This window comes from Nansenia antarctica, assembly GCF_963989245.1.
Source record: "Nansenia antarctica genome assembly, chromosome: 6".
In the NCBI taxonomy this organism is placed as follows: Eukaryota; Metazoa; Chordata; class Actinopteri; order Argentiniformes; family Microstomatidae; genus Nansenia; species Nansenia antarctica.
In genome coordinates, this window is record NC_137676.1 from 32,935,524 (window position 1) to 32,958,445 (window position 22,922).

General features: G+C 45.1%; 1 protein-coding gene across 1 annotated transcript in view; it reads left to right on the top strand.

The window, feature by feature from the left end:
• Positions 1–231: 231 nt before the first annotated feature.
• Positions 232–22,922, top strand: part of prkcz (protein kinase C, zeta) — a gene marked incomplete at both ends in the record, with an annotated part of 142,410 nt that continues 119,719 nt past the window's right edge. The window contains one exon of the mRNA XM_080534026.1: positions 232–302. Coding sequence (XP_080390152.1) covers positions 232–302 — 71 coding nt within the window. The remainder of the gene's footprint in view (positions 303–22,922) is intronic.

Consider the following 22,922-nt stretch of genomic DNA (forward strand, 5'->3'; position numbering starts at 1 on the left):
CCGGTGTGGACCACAGTAACACTACCGTGCCTTAGGAATCCCCAGGTAGCCAAACCAAAGACCTGTAGCCTAGATTTCATGCATGACACATCGTGAAACGGCCATGGATTCATCGAGGTGTCAGTCCTATAGCTCTCCAAACGTGCCATTCGACCAGGGGAACTTTGATCGTCTTCAATAAGGCCTGTTGGTGGGTTCGTTCAGTTGTCAGAGTTCCTCTCCTGGAATACGATGCCCTCAAATAACGGATCCAAGATGGACTTGAACTCGGAATACGTGAAGATTAAAGCCCACTACAGCGGGTGAGTAGCCTACTGTAGGACAGGAACCGTGCCTCGTCGGTTGTTAACAGGTTGTTTGTTTGTAAGTGTAACATCGTCCTACTAGCAACCCGCCTTCTGTGTACATAATATTACTAATGGAACAACCTAGACAAATCATTGTCAATGTCACTAAACAAGTAATACTTCAAGGCAATTGCTTGAAAGATGAAAGGATTCTATTGAGGAACTCCACCTGTGGATTAGTACATTTGATTAGTGGTCCATTCAAGTTGCATCGCAGTAGAGCTGTTCTTGAGATTAACCCCTACATCCAAAACTATATCACTAGCTTAATGTCAGACATGTATGCAATAACAAACCCAAATTAATTGATGATGATTTGTCATTAATAACATTAACCTCTTCTGCTGAAAGCCCTATTTGACTAATTGCCTCCTAAAAAACAGACCCAAACTAAGATGCTTATAAAACAAGGAATGATCAGATGCAACAGAACGAAGGATGTCACCTGATACGTAACACCATGACGCTTTGATCAAATCTCAGAATAACATACTGCATATGACAAGGATATAAAGTAATCAATAATCATATTAAAGTCAATATTTGTGCCCGCACCTTAAGAGTTTTTTTATTTTTTATTTTTTTATTTTATTTAAGTTTCTCTTAGTAGGCCTACCAAACATGATATGTCAATGATACATGTTTCTCTTTGAGGCCTACCAAACATGATATGTCAATGATGCATGTTTCTCTTTGAGGCCTACCAAACATGATATGTCAATGATGCATGTTTCTCTTTGAGGCCTACCAAACATGATATGTCAATGATACATGTTTCACTTAGTAGGCCTACCAAACATGAAACCACGTCAATGATACATGTTTCTCTTTGTAGGCTTACCAAACATGATATAAGTCAAGATACACATGTCCTCATGGCATGGCTGGCTTGGCACAGTGGTGATAGGAGGCGAAAGGCACAGATGGGCTGTGCACACACGTACAACTTAAGCACATTTGAAGTGACAGAAGGCTAGGTCATACACACTCAATGTTGAATTGGTTTACGAATTCACTGAAGGCCCATTCACCGTACTTGAATTCAAACACATTCATAAACTTAACACTGCCGTCTCTACATTCTAACTACATTCATAAATGTAACACGGCCATCTCTACATTCTAACTACATTCATAAAGTCCCACTCATATTTTTCATTTTAATGACAGATACAGTGTAGATTTAGACAGGAAGGATGGGTGAGAGAGAGAGGAGGGATGACATGCAGTATATGTCCCTGGCCGGAATGAAACCGGGGACCCTGCGGTTACATGGTCAGCGCTTAACCCCCTACACCACCTAAGCGCCCCAATACACTGCCAACTCTACATTCTAACTACATTCATAAACTTAACACTGCCATCTCTACCTTCTAACTACATTCATAAACGTAACACTGCCATCTCTACATTCTAACTACATTCATAAACGTAACACTGCCATCTCTACATTCCAACTACATTCCAACATTCATAGTCCTGGATATTGTAGCCTGATCTAACAATTCATGATCATTGCTGTGATTTTATCACTTTCAGTGATTGCAAAAGTCATTGCAGTGATGTCGGTGCTAAAGAAAAGATGCACTTATTAAACAGACGTGTGTGTGTGTGTGTGTGTGTGTGTGTGTGTGTGTGTGTGTGGAGGCCATATATCTGGAAAAGGTTGACGGTCAAATCAATCAGTGCCTGGCTGTTGGGATAAGGGTCAAATGGAGATAAGGCATCATAGTAGTGCGATAGCTTGTCTTTCAGATGCATCTCTTTTAGGGGGTTGTAAGGGTTGGTGGGTTTAGAAGTTCGAGAGTAGAAGTGGTAGTAACAGTGAATAACGATATCAAACTAGTCTCTTGGTATTTAGTTGAATTGTTTCTGGGTCAATACTGATCAATGGTAAAATGGTTTGTCACATTGTTATCTGATTAATGTGCCAAATAGTTTTGCCTATGTTTAACCAAATCCATCAATCACAAGCATCCAGAGAGTCCTGATCATATAGTGGATGGGAGCCGAGTCAAGATCAGTGAACTCAAGATGTTTGATGAATAATTTTTTAATATGCAAAATGTTACACTCCTTGATTTGTTGTATTGTACTGTCTGTCTGTACTGAGACTGAAGGTCTCTCAATGAATTGTGCCAAGAGGAGCCAGAGGGACGATGACAGCATCCCCTCAGACAAACAGGCTATGATACAGGTCCATCGCTCCGTTGGATCTCTCACACAACCTGGTAGTATAAAAGGTCAGGGGGCGCTTAGGTGGCGTAGCGGGTTGAGCGCTGACCATGTAACCGCAGGGTCCCCGGTTCGATTCTGGCCCGGGACATATCCTGCATGTCATCCCTCCTCTCTCTCTCACCCATCCTTCCTGTCTAAATCTTCACTGTATCTGTCAATAAAATGAAAAAAATAAAAATAAGAGTGGGACTGCCCCACTCAGAAAGAAATAACTTAAAAAAAAAAAAGTCTGAACAGTTCACGCCCAGTCAGAATGCTCTACTTATGACTATCCCTAAGGTTTCCTTGCTTTTATCCAGCCCCCGTCATATCCGGGCTATGCCAATGTGACGTTTTATCAGGTAGGAGGTATTGTCCAGGGTGTGAATGTTCTTTATCAGCTGTTATACTGTAGTGACTTAGTGGTTGCAGCTGTATTATGCGTACGATGGAGTTGATGTTGAGGTGGGAGTTGAATCTGAGGTAGAATTTGAAAACTCCAAATTGGGTCATTCCTCTAGCTGAGCTCCTGGGATGCATTGTTAATTCCCCAATTCTAAATACTGTATGTGTGAAGGGGCGGGGGAGGTAATATCTGTGGCCCTGGTGGACCGAGAGTCAGTTCACAGACAGTCTAATCCTCTCAGTTGCCTAGCAACCCCTTATGAGCAGCCATATTAGTTCTCCTTAAAGGGATAGTTCACAGTGAAATAAAAAGGGATTATGCCACCGTGTAAATAGATAGAATTCAATGTTGCCGATCTGTCCCATTTAATTGGGATTGAGGCCTGCAGATTTACCTCAGAGTTGGCCAGCTGTATGTCTTCAGGCAGGCCGCTCCAAAGTCGAGGAGTTTTCAGTCTAGACATTAGGGCAGACAGTAGAGCCTTGCCTGAAGATCGAAGGCTGCACTTCTGTTCATGTGGTGTTAGAAGGTCTGCAAAGTATAATGGGGATAAACCATGACTTGCTTTATAAGTAATCAATAGAATCTTTAAATAAATGCTAAAATCTACCAGAAGCCAGTGTCACAAGGCTAAGCTTGGTGTGATCATTTCTCTCATGTCTGGTGAAACGCCTAGCAGCTGCATCCTGGCTAGCTGCAGATAAAAGAGGGTCTTTCAACTGAGGCAAGAATATAGCAAGTTGTAATAATCTAGCCGAGAACAAATAAAAAGCATGGATGGACTTACTCCAGGTCAAATGCCATGGTGTATGAACTCATTTGCAATGTAAGTGCACTTTCATTCATCAACATGTCTGTCAAACTTTGAGTTCTGATTTTGGGTTCTCCCCCAGAAGAAAGTGCAATTGTACACATTGTGACGGGACAATAATAACTGTAGGGCCAGTTTACAATTACAATCCATGAAATGAAACAGGGCAACATTTAAAAAATAGGCCTATTAGAAACGCATTTCACGCAATACATTCCAATAAATTTGTTCTATATGCATGTGGCCGCCTGTATCAACACAGGCTGTGTTACTGACCATGTGTAGAGGGAGGAGGCTGTGTTAATGAACATGTGTAGAGGGAGGCTGTGTTAGTGAACATGTGTAGAGGGAGGAGGCTGTGTTAATGAACATGTGTAGAGGGAGGCTGTGTTAGTGAACATGTGTAGAGGGAGGGAGGCTGTGTTAGTGAAGATGTGTAGAGGGAGGCTGTGTTAGTGAAGATGTGTAGAGGGAGGCTGTGTTAGTGAACATGTGTAGAGGGAGGGAGGCTGTGTTAGTGAACATGTGTAGAGGGAGGAGGCTGTGTTAATGAACATGTGTAGAGGGAGGGAGGCTGTGTTACTGACCATGTGTAGAGGGAGGGAGGCTGTGTTAGTGAACATGTGTAGAGGGAGGAGGCTGTGTTAATGAACATGTGTAGAGGGAGGGAGGCTGTGTTAGTGAACATGTGTAGAGGGAGGGAGGCTGTGTTAATGAACATGTGTAGAGGGAGGAGGCTGTGTTAGTGAACATGTGTAGAGGGAGGAGGCTGTGTTAGTGAACATGTGTAGAGGGAGGGAGGCTGTGTTAGTGAACATGTGTAGAGGGAGGAGGCTGTGTTAGTGAACATGTGTAGAGGGAGGAGGCTGTGTTAATGAACATGTGTAGAGGGAGGCTGTGTTAGTGAACATGTGTAGAGGGAGGAGGCTGTGTTAATGAACATGTGTAGAGGGAGGAGGCTGTGTTAGTGAACATGTGTAGAGGGAGGAGGCTGTGTTAATGAACATGTGTAGAGGGAGGGAGGCTGTGTTAATCACCATGTGTAGAGGGAGGAGGCTGTGTTAATGAACATGTGTAGAGGGAGGCTGTGTTAGTGAACATGTGTAGAGGGAGGGAGGCTGTGTTAATGACCATGTGTAGAGGGAGGAGGCTGTGTTAATGAACATGTGTAGAGGGAGGCTGTGTTAGTGAACATGTGTAGAGGGAGGGAGGCTGTGTTAATGAACATGTGTAGAGGGAGGAGGCTGTGTTAATGACCATGTGTAGAGGGAGGAGGCTGTGTTAATGAACATGTGTAGAGGGAGGGAGGCTGTGTTAATGACCATGTGTAGAGGGAGGAGGCTGTGTTAATGAACATGTGTAGAGGGAGGCTGTGTTAGTGAACATGTGTAGAGGGAGGGAGGCTGTGTTAGTGAACATGTGTAGAGGGAGGAGGCTGTGTTAGTGAACATGTGTAGAGGGAGGAGGCTGTGTTAATGAACATGTGTAGAGGGAGGAGGCTGTGTTAGTGAACATGTGTAGAGGGAGGAGGCTGTGTTAGTGAACATGTGTAGAGGGAGGGAGGCTGTGTTAATGAACATGTGTAGAGGGAGGAGGCTGTGTTAGTGAACATGTGTAGAGGGAGGCTGTGTTATAGAACATGTGTAGAGGGAGGGAGGCTGTGTTATTGAACATGTGTAGAGGGAGGGAGGCTGTGTTAGTGAACATGTGTAGAGGGAGGAGGCTGTGTTAGTGAACATGTGTAGAGGGAGGGAGGCTGTGTTAGTGAACATGTGTAGAGGGAGGGAGGCTGTGTTAGTGAACATGTGTAGAGGGAGGCTGTGTTAGTGAACATGTGTAGAGGGAGGGAGGCTGTGTTAATGAACATGTGTAGAGGGAGGGAGGCTGTGTTATTGAACATGTGTAGAGGGAGGCTGTGTTAGTGAACATGTGTAGAGGGAGGGAGGCTGTGTTAGTGAACATGTGTAGAGGGAGGGAGGCTGTGTTAATGAACATGTGTAGAGGGAGGCTGTGTTAGTGAACATGTGTAGAGGGAGGCTGTGTTAGTGAACATGTGTAGAGGGAGGGAGGCTGTGTTAGTGAACATGTGTAGAGGGAGGGAGGCTGTGTTAATGAACATGTGTAGAGGGAGGGAGGCTGTGTTAATGAACATGTGTAGAGGGAGGCTGTGTTAGTGAACATGTGTAGAGGGAGGGAGGCTGTGTTATAGAACATGTGTAGAGGGAGGGAGGCTGTGTTAGTGAACATGTGTAGAGGGAGGGAGGCTGTGTTATTGAACATGTGTAGAGGGAGGGAGGCTGTGTTAGTGAACATGTGTAGAGGGAGGGAGGCTGTGTTAGTGAACATGTGTAGAGGGAGGAGGCTGTGTTAGTGAACATGTGTAGAGGGAGGAGGCTGTGTTAGTGAACATGTGTAGAGGGAGGGAGGCTGTGTTACTGAACATGTGTAGAGGGAGGCTGTGGGACACCGGGGTTTGGCTGAAGCTATTACTAACGAGGTGAATGGATACATATCACCACGAGACCCCCCCCCCCCCACAGACACACCCATCAGAGACCCCAAACCAAGATCTTCACAAGACTGTGAATAGTTGTTTTTTTTCCTGCCTTGTTCTCTGACTAACAGTCGCAGACGGCTTCGACCACAGTACTATGAACGAAGTCGAGAGTGGCGAATTTCCCATCGTACGGTTCAATGGACGCGTCTCAAGAGGCACTCAGGAATTCAGTTTCACGCAGGTCTAAGTAAGAGGTTGCCACGCCCCTCTGTGGGACCGCTGATATGGGATATCGCCTGCTTACACACTGGCAAACTGATAGGTGTGCGAGGGGTGACAAGTTCAGGGAAGGTTCATTACGACAGAGAGATAAGGGAGACCTCTTGATAGCTACAGGAGGCCTGCACTCCTGTGAATAGGCAACCCCTCCTGTGAGTGCCCTTCACTCTCTGCTTAGCAAACAGTGCAAGGGTCACCTGTTGGCACAACTCATACTCCAAGAATGTCTCCGGTTGCGTTCCAGACTTATCACACCTATACAACCGGCCACGTGATTGAGTTTTAGTCACACCCTACTGTAGTCACAACCTACTGTAGTCACACCCTACTGTAGTCACACCCTACTGTAGTCACCCTACTGTAGTCACCCTACTGTAGTCACCCTACTGTAGTCACCCTACTGTAGTCACACCCTACTGTAGTCACAACCTACTGTAGTCACCCTACTGTAGTCACCCTACTGTAGTCACACCCTACTGTAGTCACAACCTACTGTAGTCACCCTACTGTAGTCACACCCTACTGTAGTCACCCTACTGTAGTCACACCCTACTGTAGTCACACCCTACTGTAGTCACCCTACTGTAGTCACACCCTACTGTAGTCACCCTACTGTAGTCACCCTACTGTAGTCACACCCTACTGTAGTCACCCTACTGTAGTCACACCCTACTGTAGTCACACCCTACTGTAGTCACACCCTACTGTAGTCACCCTACTGTAGTCACACCCTACTGTAGTCACACCCTACTGTAGTCACACCCTACTGTAGTCACCCTACTGTAGTCACCCTACTGTAGTCACACCCTACTGTAGTCACCCTACTGTAGTCACAACCTACTGTAGTCACCCTACTGTAGTCACACCCTACTGTAGTCACACCCTACTGTAGTCACCCTACTGTAGTCACCCTACTGTAGTCACCCTACTGTAGTCACACCCTACTGTAGTCACCCTACTGTAGTCACACCCTACTGTAGTCACACCCTACTGTAGTCACCCTACTGTAGTCACCCTACTGTAGTCACACCCTACTGTAGTCACCCTACTGTAGTCACACCCTACTGTAGTCACCCTACTGTAGTCACACCCTACTGTAGTCACACCCTACTGTAGTCACACCCTACTGTAGTCACCCTACTGTAGTCACACCCTACTGTAGTCACCCTGCTGTAGTCACACCCTACTGTAGTCACCCTACTGTAGTCACCCTACTGTAGTCACAACCGATGTCAACGGTGATGGTTTAAGTGTGCGGATCTCAAAGTTAGGATTCCACTCATAAAGTCTACTACCCCAACCTGTGTACATAAGACAACAGAACAGAGGCCTTCCCAAAACCCTGGGTTCTTCTGGCTGAGCTGCACAAAACCAATATGTTCCATGCTGGAAAACGCTTCTGCAATAAAAAAATTGGCTTTTATATAGAATAGTTCAAGTTGTGTGTATATGCACAATTCTTTGTCCGTACTTTAATTGTGTGTGTGTGTGTGTTTGTGTGTGTGCGTGCGTGTGTGTGTGTGTTTGTGTGCGTCCGTGCGTGTGTGGGCGCGTGCGTGGGTGTGTGTGTGCGTGTGTGTGTTTGTGTGCGTGTGTGCGTGTGTAGGTGCGTGCGTGTGTGGGTGTGTGTGTGTGCATGGGTGTGTGTGTGTGTGTGTGTGTGTGTGTTTGTGTGTGCGTGCATGCGTGCGTGCGTGGCGCGGTGTAAGGGAGCGCCGGTGGTGGAGGGGTGCCATGTTGGCAGAACAGGTTCCCAGTGTGAGGAGAACTGGACTCCTGCCTGCTGGGCCCAAGCTGCTCCTGTTCCTCCCAAGAGGAGGCACAGCCCTCCCAAACACCACCACACACACCCAAACCTGTCTCCCAAACACCACACACACCCAAACCTGTCTCCCAAACACCACTCCACACACCCAAACCTGTCTGACAGCGACTATGTCCAGTGTCTATCCTCCAATAGGCATTTAAGACAGCTATGTAATAGCCTATACCTTTATATACTTTTACTATTATCTACTGTATGTATGCTGCTAATCCCAAGCATATGGAATGTGTATTACTGGTACTTGACTCTTTTCATGTAGTCCCGCTATAATAGTCAGTGTGACCATGCTCTGAATTGTCATTTGTTTGTTGTTAACACAAGTTAGATTCAGACAGTTGGGGAGAAATAATATCCAATATTGAACATGAACACACACCCACTCATGTTTTACAACCCTCGTCCTTCACCGTGTCCATGGCGACATCGATCTACGGTGCAACATCAATACATAGACGCAGGTGAAGCTTCATCTGAATTGACAGTTTTTTTTTGTTTTGGAGTATTGGAGTTCAAATGAGGCTACAGCTTGACAGCTTACACAGAATACCAACGTGCTTGACAGTATGCTGCAGAGATATGGACAGGTGCCCACCAGCCTAGCCTGGCCCATGCACGGCAGCCATTTTGTGCCAACAAAGAGCCGCTCTGAGGGGCAGTTGGCCACAGTACCGAACGCGCAGCGCTCTAGCTCAGACTTTGGCATTGATCGGAGCTACAAAAAAATAGAAACAACGGGTGTTCACGTCAATAGCAGCCCCCGGTAGCTGAGAAGCAGAAGTGAAGCCTGCATCACAATGAAGGGGCTTACACATGCCAATGAATCTAAGTTGGATCGACAATCAATTTGCAATTAAGCATCCTGTCAGTGCAGCCAACCTTTTCTCTCTACACCCTCTGAGAACCCTGCCTGTGCGCCCACAACTTCATGCACTATGCCCTACTGGACACTTAACCATTTAATTAATATAATACACTTAACCATTTAATTAATATGATACACTTAACCATTTAATTAATATAATACACTTAACCATTTAATTAATATAATACACTTAACCATTTAATTAATATAATACACATAACCATTTATTTCATATAATACACATAACCATTTATTTCATATAATACTGGACTCATAACCATTTAATTTATATAATGGCTACAGTATAAGCATACTTGTTTACACATAGCCTTTATATGTGACTGCAGCTAGTAAAACCGGGAATAACTTTGCTGACTTTCACCAGCTGCTGTCACAAATGTTTCCTTTTAGCTATCATGCTCACACATGGAGGGAAACACATAAGAGGACTGAATTCTGACACATTCACAAGATTGACTTTCTTTGTCAGTGAATCAGAATGATAAACGAGTGCTCATCCATTTGTCTTTCGTATCCACTCTAACAAAGCACACGAGCAGACAGCAGAGGGCTCGGCTATTTCAGACTGAAGCTGTGTGTCAGCAGGAGAAGAGTAGCCTTGTGTCTCTCCTCTGACTGGTATGATCCTGAACAGAGAGGACTGGAACATGAAGGATCACTATAGGAGTTCAACTGGCTGTTCAAAGCTCTGCTTGCCTGTAAGTGGGGTTAGTCCATCCTGCCAAGCTCTGCTATGTGTGTGTGTGTGCGCGTGCGTGCAGGTGTGCATGCGTGTGCGTGTGTGTGTATTAGTGCAAGAGTGTGTACATCAGTTAAACTGGGTGACCCAGCAATTACCAGTGTACTGGCTAGAGTGGAATATCTCACACACAAGCTTCTTGTCGTGTTTGGGTTCAGATAGATGCAGACACTCTGGGCAGCAGACTGTGTGTGGCAGCGATTGGCCCTTTTCTGGTGAAGCGTCACTGCGTCACTGCACTGGCCGAGGCCTCGACTGTGGAGGATTCTGGGTAATTCCACAGTAACAGAATGATAACAAGTTTAAACACATTATACAACTGTGTCTAATTCTTTGCATATGATGAAAATTGAAGAGATGAACAACCCACTCAATATCATAACCAATAGTTTTATATTCACTAAATACCTACAGTTTGTACATGCCATAGCCAACCGTGCTAGTTTGTTGACTAGTGTACTGAGTTACATGCTAAGCTGTGTCACTGTTTACTAGGCTAGCCACACAGGTGTTAGCTTGTTAGCTAGCTAGCTTTGTTAGAAGCTTGTTTGTTTGTTGTCGAACATACACATGTTATTTTGTGTGTGTACAGGGCTGCCAAGTTTCACCAAAAGTTTGGAGTGAGATTTTTTGGCGGTGGAGCGACCCAAAACTGTGCGCGTTTTGGCAGCGGCGGCCCCTCTCTCCCACCCAATTATTTGTGCTAGTTTCCTGCAATTTTACATGTTGTTCATAATAAACCAGCACAAGAATAATGTACATTTGATAAAACAAGAAAAAAAAAGTATATCATATTTATGAAATCTTAATAAACAAAACAAAAAAAGCTCAAGATGGCGGCGCGCTACTCAGACGCGAGGCTTGGAGTGGCTTCAACGCTGGTGTTTTTTTTGGTGTGTTTTTAAGTACATTTGTATGTACATCTTTATTTTAGTACTTATAGGGATTGGTTGTGTAAATAGTACCTACAGCAGACTAGACTTACTAGAAGTTGGTGCGCAAAACGAGAGGACTGTAACAACGGAATTCTTGAAACAACAAAGGATTCCACTCGACATTGCTCGGTCGCCGGGTGAACAATACTACGCTCTCCCAACACTCAAGCGCAAACGACGGCGGCGAGACCGTAAGCAACGCCGAGGACGAAGGGGGGGCCTGCTAGCTAGGCTGAGGAGAAGCCCGAATAAACCTGCTTTGCCGAGTATTTTCCTATCCAACGTCAGGTCTCTGGCAAACAAGATGGACGAATTGAGACTGCATGTCGTTACCAATAACATCGTGGGAGATAGCTGTGTGATTATTCTCACGGAAACCTGGCTAAATGACACTATCCTGGACTCCGCGGTAGCCCTAGAAGGAAGGACCCTACACCGGACAGACCGGACTTTGCTTAGTGGGAAGACCCGCGGAGGCGGGCTCATTATATCTACGAAGGACAGCTGGTGCTTAAACACGAAAACTGTAAGTAGCCACTGCTCCCCAGACCTGGAATTAATTAAATGCCGACCCACTTACCTCCCGAGGGAATTCAACGCAGTGTACATTACATGTGTTTACATTGCACCAAACGCGGATGGTAGCTTAGCATTGGCGCGGCTATATGACGTCATCAGTGGTGAACAGAGCGCGGACCCACAGGCAGTCCATATTATCGCCGGAGACTTTAATCATGCTGACCTGAAGGTAGTACTACCCAAGTTCTATCAGCATGTTAAATGTGCAACAAGAGGAGAAAAAACACTGGATAAGGTATACACCAACATCAAGCGTGCTTACAAGGCTAGACCGCTAGCTCATCTAGGCATGTCTGACCATATGTCAATCCTCCTGATCCCAGCCTACACTACCATGAGGAAAAGTGCTCCCATCACCACTAAGACTGTCAGAACCTGGCCAGAAGGGTCCGCTCTACTGCAGATCTGCCTAAATGACACCTCATGGCAGGAATATGAGCATGAGGACCTGGAACAGTTCACGTCGTCGGTTCTGAACCACATAGTGAACTGCACCAACTCAGTCACCGTGGACAAACGGGTCCGGGTCTACCCCAACACGAAGCCATGGATGACTGGGAAGGTCCAAAAACTGATCAATGAGAGGGACAACGCCTTCTTCGCAGGGAAGGGCACACTGCTGTACAGCACCACCAGGGCTAACCTAAAGCGCGGCATCCGGGAGGCCAAGGCAGACCACAGAGAGAAGATTGAGGAATGCTTCCTGAGCAACGACTCCAGGCGGGTGTGGCAGGGGGTTCAGCACATGACAAACTTCAGAGCCAACAGGCTCACAGCCGCAGAGGACGACCCCCTGCTGGCGGAAAAGCTGAACTCCTTCTACGCCCGGTTCGACGAGGGGCGAACGGAGGTAACCACAACACAAACACCACTCTCTCCAGCTCTCAGCAGCCTCACCCTCACAGAGCATGAAGTGAGACGCGTGCTGAAGGCGGTGGACCCCAGGAAAGCCTCTGGGCCGGATGGCGTCCTGGGATGGGTGCTGAGGGACTGCGCCGACCAGCTGGCCGGGGTTTTCACCAACATCTTCAACCAGTCCCTGTCCCAGGCCACCATCCCACCCTGCCTGAAAACCTCAACTATCATCCCAGTCCCGAAGAAAAGCACGGTGAGCTGCCTAAACGACTACCACCCGGTGGCACTCACACCAATCATCATGAAGTGCTTCGAGAAACTAGTCCGGGCCCACATAGTCACACGCTTCCCGCCCAACCTGGATCCATACCAGTTCGCCTACAGAGCCCACAGGTCCACAGAGGACGCCATCGCGACGACTCTCCACGCCACTCTATCCCACCTGGAGAGGGGAAACAGCTACGCGAGACTGCTCTTTGTGGACTTCAGCTCTGCCTTCAACACCATCCTTCCAGACAGGCTAGTGACCAAACTACTAGACCTGGGACTATCACACTCTATAGGTGCATGGATCAAGGACTTCCTGTCCGACCGCCCCCAGAGGGTGCGGGTGGGCTCCCACACCTCCACAGCCCTCAGACTCAGCACTGGGTCCCCCCAGGGCTGCGTGCTAAGCCCCATCCTCTACAACCTCTACACCTACGACTTCACCCCCGTCCACCCCAGCAACTCCATCGTAAAGTTTGCAGACGACACCACCGTGGTGGGCTGCATCTCGGGGGGGGACGAGGCGGCGTACTGGGATGAGGTAGAGCAGCTGAGCAAGCTGTGCAAGGTTAACAACCTGCTGCTGAACCAGTCAAAGACCCAGGAAATCATCGTGGACTTCAGGAGGAAAAAATCTGAGGTCCAGCCCCTGCTCATCGACGGAGAGAGCGTGGAGAGAGTCTCAACCCTCCGATTCCTGGGGGTGCACATACAGGATGACCTGTCCTGGAAGAACAACACAGCAGCCACCATCAAGAAGGCACAACAGCGGCTCTACTTCCTGAGAGTCCTCAGGAAGGAACATAACAAGCAGGAGATACTGGTGGCCTTCTACCGCTGCGCAGTGGAGAGCATCCTCACCTACTGCATCTGCAACTGGTTCTCCAGCTGCACAACCGCAGAGAGAAATGCGCTACAGAGAGTCGTGAGAACAGCCCAGAAGATCACCGGCGCCCCCCTCCCCTCTCTGGAAGAGCTGTACAACACACGCTGCCTCAGGAAGGCCTCCAAGATCTCCAGAGACCCATCCCACCCTGGGTACGAACACTTTGCCCGGCTGCCCTCGAAAAGGCGGTACAGGACCATGGCCGCAAGGACAAACAGACTGAAGCTCAGCTTCTACCCCAGGGCCATCCAGGCCCTGAACACAGCAAAGACCTAGGTTCTGGGCCCTGGACAGTCTGGACGGATTGATGGCAGCTGCTGGATTGAAAAAATCAGGTGTAGTGCTGAGGCACAAATGTGTACATTTCAAGCCTGCAAACTGCGACACTTTAAATGAATGTGCAATAACACTATGTGCAATATGACAACCCTAGTCGTTTTATCTGTACAGTATAGTATAGTGGATAGTGTACATAGCCTTTATTTATGTAAACCAGCTCCTTTCCCTTCTTGTTTTTTTTCTTTTTTTTTTCTTTCCTAGCACCAGGGGAGCCACCCCTCCCAAATTTCGTTGTTTGGTACCTGTACTATAGCAATGACAATAAAGACCATTCATTCATTCATTCATTCATTCATTCAAATACAGTAGCCTACAGACTCTAAAAGAAAAATGGGCCCCATCAACAGGACTCATCCCCTTGGTCAGCAGCAGAAAGACCCTTGGTCATCATCTTATATACAGTGCATTGCTCATAAATGGCTATCATGTTATACAGTACATACCAGGGTTTTTCCTGAGTCAGAATGAGGGCTTGGTGGTTGATCTTGTGCGCGCCCAGCGCGCCCATTTTTTTTTGAGGGACCCCCAATTGTTGTATTTGTATTGTAAATTGTAATTATTATTAATTATTATTATTATTAATGTACCTGGTTATGTTACAGTAGAGAAACAAAAAACAGTTACCAAAACTGAGTATTTACTAGCTAAGATTGGCAAAAGATTGGCGTGGTGCAACCGAAATTAGTAAACAACTAGTTTGAAACTAGCTAGTAACAACTAGGGGTAATGACTTACGCCAAATTGGTGCAACCCAGTCCAGTAGGCTACCAGATACGATGTTGTAATGTATGCACATATTTTGCTACCACGGTTGCCAGACGAAATTGACAACGTCCAGCCCAACCGGTCTAAAAGCTGCCGAATCCACCCGTCCAGTGTGACCAAAAGTAGCCCAATCTGGCAACACTGCTTGCTACGTTCTTGCAGCTCACATGAACCACAGGTTCTTCCATCAGCGCTCGCCTGCCGCTTCCATTGCAGACTCAAGTTAACGCGCGTGCAGAAAGATGCCACGAAACTCATGTCCGGTAGCTTTCTTTCAAGGAATTTCAAAAATAAAAGTCCCGTAAAACAATTGTTATTTCTCGCCGTGAGAAATAGAGGTGCGGCGTGAGAGCGTGAGAACTGGTTGAAATGCGTGAGTCTCACGGCGATTGCGTGAGACTTGGCAGCTCTGTGTGTGTATGTGTGTTTACTACTCTAGCCAAACAAGTGTTAGCTTGTTAGTTAGCTAGCTAGCTAGCTTTGTTAGAGATTTTATAGAAGGTAAGGTAAATGCTTTTGTAATGAACAGTAATGTTGTGTGACTTTTGACGTTTTTCTAAACACCTTTAAAGATGTTTTCTGGTGGATGTATTCTTAGACACTTTTCCATATGTTTGACCAGATATCAAAGCTTTTACTTATCCCTATTCTTACAATGGAAGATGGTTGAAAAATATATTTGTGACCTAATTTCCCAGAATGATTGATATTTAGCTTTCATTTAACACCCAGTTTGATATGTTCTGATGATCGGACATTTTGGTCCTCAAGGGTGCTTTTACATGGAAGGTCTGTTCCCTTCTAGTAGAGCACAGAGCAATAGATCTGCACAATTACCATTCTAGTAGAGCACAGGGCACTAGATCTGTTACCCTTCTAGTCAGGGTTCGAGTTATAAGCTGAGCTTTGTGGGGGTCTCCAAAATAACAGTGCGAAATGTTCTCATGCACCCGCGCGAGTCATGCCCACACAGCGTTGGGACTTAGAAGGTTTAATTAGCCATAGTCTACTCATTTCACCACATCAACAGCACCACATGAAACAACAGCTATAAGCGATAGTCACGGGTATCTCGGTCTATCATTTTGTTGTTTTTGCTATACAGTCCATTCACTTTCCCTGTTAGCACGACACATTGTCCACATCTCCATTTCCACTGACATCGCACCTGACATAAATAATCATGTATGCTCGTGCATGAATTGTGCTTTCATCTAATGTTACGCTACTACGGGAATCAAGTGATTTGACATTAGAAATGAATTTGTTTTTCAACGCTTGTGCAATGTGCAGCACTTTTCCAGCACATCAGGCCATTTCTGGGAAATGAGACCATCTAAAAATGAAACTTAAAAAACACTTTCTCTTTTGTCTTTATCTTTATTGAACATAAGTTTCATTCTTAGATGGTCTCACTTCCCAGAAACGGCCTGATGTGCTGGAAAAGTGCTGACGTGGATATCCTGACTACACCCTCGAGGAACAGAGAGGACCGTGCACTGCTGCCGGTACGCAACACCGCCTTCAAAGCAGGCGACACAGAGGCCTACAGCTCAGCCAGGGCCAGTCTGAAGAGGGGCATCAGGGAGGTCTCCAAAATAACAGTGGGAAATGTTCTCATGCACCCGCGCGAATCATTCCCACACAGCGATGGGACTTATGGCGTTTTTCCACTAACGGCCCAGCTCGGGTCGGGTCGGCTCGCTTCGGCTCGCTTCGGCACGCTTTTGAACAGTTCTGGTTTTCCACTATACACAACAGACCAGGAACGAGTAGGAGGAGTAGGCGATAGTAGGCGGAGTTACGCGTCATAAAAGCGCGCCATGGTGGTGACGTATATTTTCACGAGACACAACACAGCCACAACAATAGCAACATGGAGGAACTTGAAGCTATCGTATGCCTTTCCCTCGGCATGTGGTATATTATTAACCGTGATTTTTTGGGAGAGAAAGAGAAAGAGAGAGAGGAAGCTATGTACACATAATAAAGTCATGTTTTTTGAACCCTTAAAACCACTGCCTTCACTTGTCTGCTTTATGAACTGTAGTATCATTGTGTGCCGTGTTATTCACGGACAAACACGGTGCCCGGAGGCACCCTTTGCGGGTTAATAACTTCGGTTTACCGTGGGTTAGGATAACAATTCAAACGTGTCCGGATAGGGGAGAGGACAGGGAATCCAAAACCATTTGAATGGTGTCGATACGACACTGCTATCACGGTCGACACAGCGCGGCAGCAAATTCCCTGGTAAAACTTTTCTCTCCCCCCGCTGTCAACAGGAGTTTCATCCAGCAGCAAGCGGTGCTGCGAGCAGCAGCGGGTGAACTCCCGGTTCATTGAGTTTACGGTTAAAAGCATAACTTATCGGGGTGTCAGCGCGGTGGTTAAGGGCTCAAAATGACCGTATACCGATGGTGAAGTTAGCAAAGGAGTATTGTGTTTCTACCACATTCACAGCCGGTGTTATTCACGGGCAAAGACGGTGCATAATAGCGATTTTTGTGTTATGCTTGTTGTAAATAAAAGTTCTATGATGCATTGAAATGACATTAAACTAAGATAATACGATGGTCAGCATAATTTTTCGAATCTTTATTAATAAGCTATTACAGAAACTGTAGTGACATTTTCCAAGAGCGAATGTGTTATTTAAAGATGGCGGTTAGCGAAGAAATCTATGAACATGGGATGACGATTTCCATTGACCAATCAACGGTGTGCAGCGTCACACGTCACACGCAGCCTGGCAAAAAGGTACCCTTCGGCCCTATGGTTCCTGCTCACGATGGGTAGCTAAAGAAGCGACCCGACCCGACCTGACCCAGGCCGACAAATGGAAAAGCGCCAAAGAAGCAGGCCAGCCCGGGCTGACCCGGGTCAGCCCTCTAGTGGAAAAGCCCCATTAGAAGTTTTAATTAGCCATAGTCTACTCATTTCACCACATCAACAGCACCACATGAAACACTATAAGCGATAGTCACGGGTATCTCGGCCTATTATTTTGTTGTTTTTGCTATACAGTCCATTCACTTTCCTTGTTAGCACGACACATTGTCCACGTCTCCATTTCCAGTGACATCGCACCTGACATAAATAATCATGTATGCTCGTCCATGAATTGTGCTTTCATCTAATGTTACACTAATACGGGAATCAAGTGATTTGACATTAGAAATGAATTTGTTTTTCATCGCTTGTGCAATGTGCTCTACAATCTGGGCACATGAATGGTCGGATCGGTGAGTAGGACCGACTGTATAAGGAATCCTTTCTTTAGCGACAGTATAGGCTGCCCTGAACAAACTCCTTATACATACTGGAGGTGAGTTCTGCTACTTTCTTCGGAAGCACTTGGTTTTGTTTGAGCTCTGCTATTTCAACAGTTTCAACGTTAGGTGTCATAACAGGGCAGCTGAATTCAAGTTTGGTTTCTTGGATGAAAACCCGAAACTTTCCAGGCTTGTCGACTCGGTCGGCAGCAGTGGCCTTTTTTTGAGCGGCATGATAGCTAGCTACTGAATGTTTTCTTCTCAATAATCGTGTTTTCACGTTCGCAAGCTCTCAACGATCATATTCTGCTGTTGCACAATATTCTACTGCGCCCCATAGTGTCTTGGTGGTAAAGTGCAGGCAGTCAAAGGCCTACTGTCATTCACAGGAGATTAATGGTGCGCGTAGTTCTTTTGGAAAACGTGTTTATTTTAGAATATTTATCATATACATAAATATAAATAATACTCATTACATTGACATTTTTGATTAAATAATGGTTGTGGTAATGTATTATTAGCGACCCCCACAGATGTATGATTTGACTGCTTTCATGGGAGCTCAGACCTTCCTCATGGGAGCTCAGCTCCCATTAGCTCCCACATAACTCGAACACTGCTTCTAGTAGAGCACAGAGCACTAGATCTGTTATCCTTCTAGTAGAGCACAGAGCACTAGGTCTGTTACCCTTCTAGTAGAGCACAGAGCACTAGGTCTGTTACCCTTCTAGTAGAGCACAGAGCACTAGATCTGTTACCCTTCTAGTAGAGCACAGAGCACTAGATCTGTTACCCTTCTAGTAGAGCACAGAGCACTAGATCTGTTACCCTTCTAGTAGAGCCAGTGTTTCCTCCAGGATTTTTCACATTAGTGGCGGAGTGGTCCTCTTTCGATTTTTTTCCGCCTGCACGCGCATAAAACGCGCACTGGCGCTCAAAACAAAGACGTAATTTCACCAAAAACTAGAGAGTGGCAACAATTATAATTTCTTAAATAGCGGTTAAGTCATTAAAGCCGAGCAGGTGATTTTATATAGAAGGTGATCAAATACCAACATATCCTACAGCTGCAGCGGAACATGCAGAACGCGCATTACACACACACACACACACACACACACACACACACAGAAAGATCAATACGAAGTAGGCCAGTGGTGTAGTCTAGGTGACACGCAGGACTACGCCGTATACGTAACAGCGTTTTGTGACAGAACTTTCACTTTCTGTGTTACGAAGCACTTGACTTTTGGACCATTGGGACTGACTATAGCGTCATATACCATCAACGGGGGGAGATGCGACATGAAATATGTCAGAATGCAGCACTATTATGCACAGATCAGCCTTATAACATGTAATGTTAGATATAACGTTAGACAGGGAGCGCAGATGTATTTTTATGAACGATATGAGGCTGGGAGGGAAAAATCACAGTATACCCACAAGAAAAAACTAGACTACACCACTGAAGTAGGCCTACGTGACAGTACACGCACAAAACCGGCTAACGTTACTGTTTACACAAGTAAAATCACAGTGTGACAGTCAGATGGAGCATTCGGTAAACAACAACAGCAAGGTAATGCATCAGCTGAGTTAAAGAAAACCAACTCTTACCTTTAAGGACACCAACATGTGCCCTGCTTACCCGTACCTCCGCCGTTCTGTTCGTGGTGATTTTAGAGGCTTTTAAGTGGACTGTCTGAATCAATTAGTGGCGGAGGAAATTCATTCGTGGCGGCCCGCCACCAATAAATGCATATAGAGGAGAGCACAGAGCACTAGATCTGTTACCCTTCTAGTAGAGCACAGAGCACTAGATCTGTTACCCTTCTAGTAGAGCACAGAGCACTAGATCTGTTACCCTTCTAGTAGAGCACAGAGCACAATTCTTCTGAGGCTGTGTTCGGAATGGTATACTAGCATACTGCATACTAGCATACTCAATGAGTATATACTGCATACTGCCTACTAAATTCATAATAAGTATGTGAAAACCAGCCGACCATTTACACTGTATGCATACTGCCTCCCAGAATGCATTTCGCCGGGAGCGGCGAATTTAAACCTCCATTTTAAACCTCCATTAGCTAAAATATGTAATTTTGGCTTTACAAGTGTTAACATGTCATTTTATGAAGTTTTAATATGTTTTCAGGTGAGAAAGTAACCACATATATTCCCAAAATGTGTCCAGTTTACCAAAATAACCCGTTTATATATCTGATCTGACGATTTTTTGCGTCTTCTGTTCGCTAGCTGCGTTCGTAAATTCGCCCTGGAAATATGATCAGCACTCATGGAATGCCTCTTGTCCAATCAAATTACCTGGTCCCTTTATGACGTTGCACCAAACAAAGGCTGTAAACAAAGGCTGTATGACAAGTTTGTATGACGCAGTTTGACGAGGCTGAAAGCGCACAGGGTTGCCAGATGGGATTGACAATTTACAGCCTAAACTTTCTATAACCTCAAAATCAAGTAGCCCATTCGGCGGTAACCCGCCCCATCTGGCAACCCTGGACGCAGCCCTGCAACCCTGGACGCGAAATGCATTTTGGGAAACAGTACCCGAGCTAGTGTCCATCGTAACTGACTTCAATTTTCCCGGAAGTAATTGCTCACATACTAAATTTCTCGCATACTCAAATCTCGCATACAGTACAGTGTGAACGCACTACATACTCAAAATCTACGTCATATCTAGTATGAGTAGTATGCTAGTATGCTATTCCGAACACAGCCACAGTAATTCTGGTCGCGAGTAGGTTTAGAGGCTGGTTTAGGTAATACGTGCGTAAAAAATGTCTCACAGGCGGAAACTATATCCCGAACGACAGTTCCGTCAAGTGTCTTTTAGGAAATATTAGTCCCCACTTTTTACGAGATAGATAGATAAATAGTTTGACTGTGTGATAGATAGATAATTTGATATTTTGAAAGTGTGATCGATCGATAGATAGATAGTTTGATTGTGTGATAGATAACTTGATATTTTGAAAGTGTGATAGATAGATAGATAGATAAATAAAAAAGTATATAAAAAATAGGTATGTCTATGAACTTGCATTGCCATCATCACAGTGGTGTGGTTGGCGCAGGGGTTAAGGCAACCAGCTAGAGGTCTGAAAGTTGCTGGTTCGAAACTTGATTTCATTTAATGTTTTTTATTTTATTTTTTACATTTAACCGAAGCCTTCATGCAAATCGACAATCGACAATTACAATATATATATATCTGTCTAAGTGAATCATACGGGAGAGTATTAGGGCCACCAACTTGATTTTTTTTTTCTCCCGAAAGGGGGGGGGGGGGGTATATTCTGAGTTTAAAGTCAGAATTTCTGAGATAAAAAGTCAGAATTTATTAGTGTTTATTGGTCCTACTGGTTAAAATGAATGACATGAATGCTTTGGCTTTAGTAATAAGGACATTCTTTGTCTATTGGCACAAAATCACCTTATTATAACAAGTATTCGTACTTTGAAGCGACGTTGTCGCGAACTGGTTCTTTAGGATACTAAAATAGGTAATAGCCTTTGTGCAGGAGGAACTATCAGGAAGTGGCCAAATGCAAGGCTATCGTTGGATGCATCTTCGTGCCATTCGAATGGGATTCGTGGTGCAACAAGATGTGATACAACAGATTATAAAATTAATTGACCCATGTTCTGTGCCCCTATCAGTTCGCAGCCTCTCTGGACATCCTCCAACACAATGCTTTGAATATAATATCCAGCTATGACTTTCGGGTCGTTGTTTGTAAGTGTACGCTTCCATCAATACCACATAACGACTATAGCCATCGATGCAACCATTGATCCCTATTGATTCCATACGGCTTCAGTTTGTCGTAAGAGTCCATATGCCAGAGTGCATTAGGACCTCAGGTAGAGTGCTGCCATCGCCGCAGATGATGTGCCCATCGCAGTTCCACACCTTGAGGGTCAATTAATTTTATAATCTGTCGTATCACATCTTGTTGCACCACGAATCCCATTCGAATGGCACGAAGATGCATCCAACGATAGCCTTGCATTTGGCCACTTCCCGATAGTTCCTCCTGCACAAAGGCTACTACCTCATTTAAATCTGAGTAATACCAATAAACACTAAACTGACTTTTTCTAATAAATTCTGACTTTAATCTCAGAAATTCTGACTTTAATCTCAGAAATTCTGACTTTTTATCTCAGAAATTCTGACTTTAATCTCAGAAATTCTGACTTTAATCTCAGATATTCTGACTTTTTATCTCAGAAATTCTGACTTTTTTCTCAGAATATAACCCCCCCCTTTCGGGAGATAAAAAAATAAAAAACTCAGTTCGTGGCCCTAATACTCTTCCGTAGAATAATCTATCCATCAGTAATCATAAGAAAAAAGAATCTATGCCAAATCCAGGGTCCAGTTAGAAGAACATAATTTACTACTCAGAAAGGCTTCAAACACCATTGTAATCGTGTCAGTTCTTGTAAATTAGCCTGCACCATCATTTTATAGCCTACATACCTTTTTAGATGAGATTTTAGATTAGATTCAGACAACGAAATGCAGTAAAAAGTGTGTCAGAAGAGGGATTTGAACCACCGTCTTAAAATGACGAATAAATGCTATGGCAGCGGTCAATACCACTATGCCATTGTGATGATATGAGTGAATGTAGCCTGCTGCTTCACCACAGTAGTAAATATTCATTTATTAAAATATGAACATATAACAATAACTGGGGATAGTATGACCTACGCATTTAATCGGTCAGCAATTTCTTGCCAAACCATTGCCTTGTTAATTGCGGCAGTATTGCACTATTTTACACACTTATTTTTCGTCTTCATAAAGATCATTAAGTAGGAGTGCTGCGCAAAAAGTAGGACCCCTGCAGAGTGTAGTATCTTCATTTCGACAGTTCGACTCTTCGGGGCTCTTTATGTCTGCGTGCACGCGCCCATATCGAGGATTTCTATCTGTGAACACTGATGACACAAGCCTGAGCCTTGTTCGAGGAATCAC